This window comes from Procambarus clarkii, chromosome 18 (genome assembly GCF_040958095.1).
Source record: "Procambarus clarkii isolate CNS0578487 chromosome 18, FALCON_Pclarkii_2.0, whole genome shotgun sequence".
Classification (NCBI taxonomy): Eukaryota; Metazoa; Arthropoda; class Malacostraca; order Decapoda; family Cambaridae; genus Procambarus; species Procambarus clarkii.
The window spans coordinates 23,108,352-23,113,589 of NC_091167.1; the positions used below are offsets into that span (position 1 = coordinate 23,108,352).

At 47.0% G+C, this 5,238-nt stretch overlaps 1 protein-coding gene across 1 annotated transcript; it reads right to left on the bottom strand.

The window, feature by feature from the left end:
- Positions 1-3,427: 3,427 nt before the first annotated feature.
- LOC138366015 (uncharacterized) lies at positions 3,428-4,087 on the bottom strand. The gene has a single exon (XM_069326734.1). It carries the CDS (start codon positions 4,085-4,087, stop codon positions 3,428-3,430), a length of 660 nt encoding a protein of 219 aa, XP_069182835.1.
- Between the last annotated feature and the right edge of the window lie 1,151 nt (positions 4,088-5,238).

Genomic DNA, 5,238 nt, shown 5'->3' on the forward strand with positions numbered 1-5,238 from the left:
ACGTTGTGTCACAATCTCAAAGCAAGTGGTGAAGAGCTTTTATAGATTACAGCGTGTGTTGCTCTTACGTCCAATAGATGACGCTCTTTACAAAAAAAAAACATGTTTTAACTATATAGAAGGTATATAAAAACACGTTCGTATACGAATGGAACGTTGTGTCAAAATTCCAAAGCAATCGGTGAAGAACTTTCGGAGATTAGCGATTTGGAACAATCGAACATTTACATTTTTATTTATATACATTTTGTAATTATATGGCTTTTCAGTGATGGTTAAATCAAATATTTTTAAATAAGTTATAGGTCAGCTTAGAATAACTGGACCACGGAGGAATTAGTGTAACAACTTTAAGTACTAGATAAATAAAGTCTTTAGTGCCAGACAGCATATCATCAAGTATGCTGAAGAAACCTGCATGAGCATTCAGCATACCTTCTGCATCAATCCTTATAGTTCCACAAGCGATGAGAAAGTTGCCTGGCAGGTAGAAGACAGCAATTTCAGTGCCAATATACGAAAAAGGTACAGAAGGAGTTTATATACGAACTGGTATCACTGACAAGCATATACTGCTTTGGTCGGGACGAAAGAGACAAAGCTCAACCCCCGCAAGCACAATTAGGTGAGTACTGCCAAGAAAAAAATAAAACTAATAAGAAAAAGACTTGTGATCTAGACAGAAAAAGATTAGTAAACAAAGACCAACACGCCAGGAGGAGGGAAGGGAAATCATGCCTAACAAACTTAACGGAGTTCAACAAGACATTGACCACAAAAGAGAGAACAGATGAGGATCGCCACACTTCATATTCCACGAATAAGGACAATCCTTTGATAGGCCATAAAGGATCACTCCACATTCTTAATAAACAAGGAAGAGGTAAGCGCTGGACGTATACAATGGTGGGGTGACGGCCCATCTAAAGAAACACAAGATACCATACTGGAAGTATAGCACCAAGTCTTGCCCCTGTGCCTTACTGACCACACCCTATAGCTATGATGGTATGACTGACCACACCCTGTAGCTATGGTGGTATGACTGACCACACCCTGTAGCTATGGTGGTATGACTGACCACACCCTGTAGCTATGGTGGTATGACTGACCACACCCTGTAGCTATGGTGGTATGACTGACCACACCCTGTAGCTATGGTGGTATGACTGACCACACCCTGTAGCTATGGTGGTATGGCTGACCACACCCTGTAGCTATGGTGGTATGACTGACCACACCCTGTAGCTATGGTGGTATGACTGACCACACCCTGTAGCTATGGTGGTATGACTGACCACACCCTGTAGCTATGGTGGTATGACTGACCACACCCTGTAGCTATGGTGGTATGACTGACCACACCCTGTAGCTATGGTGGTATGACTGACCACACCCTGTAGCTATGGTGGTATGACTGACCACACCCTGTAGCTATGGTGGTATGACTGACCACACCCTGTAGCTATGGTGGTATGACTGACCACACCCTGTAGCTATGGTGGTATGACTGACCACACCCTGTAGCTATGGTGGTATGACTGACCACACCCTGTAGCTATGATGGTATGACTGACCACACCCTGTAGCTATGGTGGTATGACTGACCACACCCTGTAGCTATGGTGGTATGACTGACCACACCCTGTAGCTATGATGGTATGGCTGACCACACCCTGTAGCTATGATGGTATGGCTGACCACACCCTGTAGCTATGATGGTATGGCTGACCACACCCTGTAGCTATGATGGTATGGCTGACCACACCCTGTAGCTATGGTGGTATGGCTGACCACACCCTGTAGCTATGGTGGCATGACTGACCACACCCTGTAGCTATGGTGGTATGACTGACCACACCCTGTAGCTATGGTGGTATGACTGACCACACCCTGTAGCTATGGTGGTATGACTGACCACACCCTGTAGCTATGGTGGTATGACTGACCACACCCTGTAGCTATGGTGGTATGACTGACCACACCCTGTAGCTATGGTGGTATGACTGACCACACCCTGTAGCTATGGTGGTATGACTGACCACACCCTGTAGCTATGGTGGTATGGCTGACCACACCCTGTAGCTATGGTGGTATGGCTGACCACACCCTGTAGCTATGATGGTATGGCTGACCACACCCTGTAGCAATAGTGGTACTACGCAAAGGACAGACGGAAGATAACAAGGTCGTAACAAACTTGTTATCATGGATATACTAAATACACACAAGATATACTTGTTACGACATATATGATTGTTATATAGCACGGATATACTAAAGGAAATCCAATAATAAACGGGAAGAGAGTGAGCCAGGGACCGAAGAGGAGGGAGAGTAAGGAGGATGCAAGGATGGGAAGGAGGAAGGAGAACAGAAAGACGAAGGAGACGAGGATAAAAACAGTAGTACAGAAGGGAGAAGTGAAGAAAGACTCATAAATGTGCCGCCAAGCACCTGTGGCAGCTGCCAAGATCCCCACAACTCCACTTGTTTCTGAAGAATAAGTTGTAAATCCGGGTGTCTTAATATTCTCCAGACTGCATACCATCCAGCGTGAGATGTCTCGCGGGAGAACATCGCTGGAAGGACAATTCCTTCATGGAAGCTCTCAGCATCCCTGTGAGCTTTTATACAAATGGTGCCACCCTGTGTGGTGCCTCTAGGGCCGTCACACTATGGTGTGCTTGGAGCTCCAGGGTGACGCACGTGAGCAGGACGTGATGAGGTGACAGAGGGGCAGGTCGTCGGTGGGAGGGTCGCAGTGCGCTGCGCTCTGCTTCGTCGGCACAGCATCTAGAGGCGGGATATTTTTAGCCTGCTTTAGGCTAAAAATATTAATATGGTTTATGAATATGGAATATTAATCCAAATTTACTAATATGGAATATGGTTGTATTCCATCCCGTCCTCCAAAAGTTTCCCTACGTAAAGAAACTATCGTATTAAAGTACCCTTATTATAACCTATCAGAGGACCCAAAACAGAAAACGGGACTGAATGTCAATTTCGTGAGCCGTTACCATTTTCCAGTACGACGATATTTTTCCTTATGGTAGAGTATATGTCAAAATGCGACGTTCTATTAGGAGGATGGGCTGTGTATTGATGAGTTCTGGTTGATGAATGTGTAGACGATGGCTTGTTGATTGTTGCATAGATGGGGGTGTCAACGTGTCACACCAACCATCATAAAATAATGAGGTTCGGCTCATTAATTCCAATGTACAGGATATCATGAACGTCACAATTTTTACCGATGAAACCTACATTAATTTACAGATTATTGCACGATGCACTACACTACGAAACTGGCAAATCGGGCCCGTATTGCTGGAGGATAATGCCTCCTCTGAACACTACTGTCAAGTGATTCTTAATCCCTTCATTATCTAAAAAAGTATAAACAAACGTTCCTGACATTACCTTAATTCTTAATCGGGAGTGTGGCATCGACATCGGGAGGGTGGCATCGATATCGGGAGGGTGGCATCGACATCGGGAGGGTGGCATCGATATCGGGAGGGTGGCATCGACATCGGGAGGGTGGCATCGACATCGGGAGGGTGGCATCGATATCGGGAGGGTGGCATCGACATCGGGAGGGTGGCATCGATATCGGGAGGGTGGCATCGACATCGGGAGGGTGGCATCGACATCGGGAGGGTGGCATCGACATCGGGAGTGTGGCATCGACATCGGGAGGGTGGCATCGACATCGGGAGGGTGGCATCGACATCGGGAGGGTGGCATCGATATCGGGAGGGTGGCATCGACATCGGGAGGGTGGCATCGACATCGGGAGGGTGGCATCGACATCGGGAGGGTGGCATCGATATCGGGAGGGTGGCATCGACATCGGGAGTGTGGCATCGACATCGGGAGTGTGGCATCGACATCGGGAGTGTGGCATCGACATCGGGAGGGTGGCATCGATATCGGGAGGGTGGCATCGACATCGGGAGGGGGGAATCGGCAAGGTGGCATCGACATCGGGAGGGTGGCATCGACATCGGGAGGGTGGCATCGACATCGGGAGGGCGACATCGACATCGGGAGGGCGACATCGACATCGGAAGGGCGACATCGACATAGGGAGGATGGTACTGGCAAACATTACAACGTCATGTAAAAAACATAAATCAGGACACGTTCAAAGCAATCTACACATCTTTTTTAGACCAGCACTGGAATATGCAGCACCTGCCTGGAATCCATACCTTGTGAACCATGAAATTAAAATTGAAAAGGTGCAGAGGTTTGGTACTAGATTAGTACCAGAGCTTAGAGGGTCAAGTTATCAGGAAAGGTGGAAGGAACTAGATCTCACAACCTTAGAGGACAGAAAGAATAGAGGAGATATGATAGCAAGGTGGAGAAGGAAAGTCTCTTAATTCAAGTTGAGAGAAAGTAGGACAAAAAGTCACAAGTGGAAGCTGGAGACACAAATCGAAGTAATGTAAGGAAATACTCTCACCCTGTACGGGTGTCAACAAGTGGAATGCACTAAGGGAAGAAGTTGTGGAAGCCACCTCCATCCACATCTTTAAGGGAAGGTTCGACAAAGATAGTGAGTCTTAGAATAGTGAAGCTTTAACGCAACGGGCACAATAAGGCTAGTAGGCGGAGCACAAGGAGCTAGACCTCACTTCCCTGACGTCACAGATAGGTAAGTACCTCTTATAACAAGCCCTTCCTCGCGTACTTACCCCTTAACTTTCCATTCGACTCGACCAAACGCACGAGGCCCCAACTATCTATCAAGCTTCTGTTTCCTTGCAATCTCACCGAAGCCCTAATCAACTTCAATGAAAGAGTCCCCCCCCCCTCCCTCCCTCCCTCCCAATCAATCAATCATCTCAAGATATCCTCCATCCCCCTCCCCCCCCCTACCTGCTCCACCAGCAACACCTCCCACACGTGTCTGACCTACTTCGGGGCTACTTACTCTACTGATGTGAGGCTTAGTCAGGTATAGGAGGCAGAGGTGTGGTTTTGAGAGATGTGGGGAGGAGAATGTGAGATTTAGTCAGATATAAGGGGGCAGATATGAGGTTTAGTCAGATATAGAGGGTATATGTAAGTTTTAGTCAAGTATACGGAGCAAATTTAGACGCCTAGTCAGATGTGGGAGGCTGAGAAGTGGTTTAGTCAAGGGAGGCGGCAGATATGAGGTTTATTCAGGCGTGAAGAATTCTCACAGACCATTAGCAAAATCAAAGAATAATATTAACCTTA

Bases quoted from the DNA above. Each gene is read 5' to 3' on its own strand.
- LOC138366015 (XM_069326734.1), bottom strand. From the start codon at position 4,087: ATGTCGCCCTTCCGATGTCGATGTCGCCCTCCCGATGTCGATGTCGCC.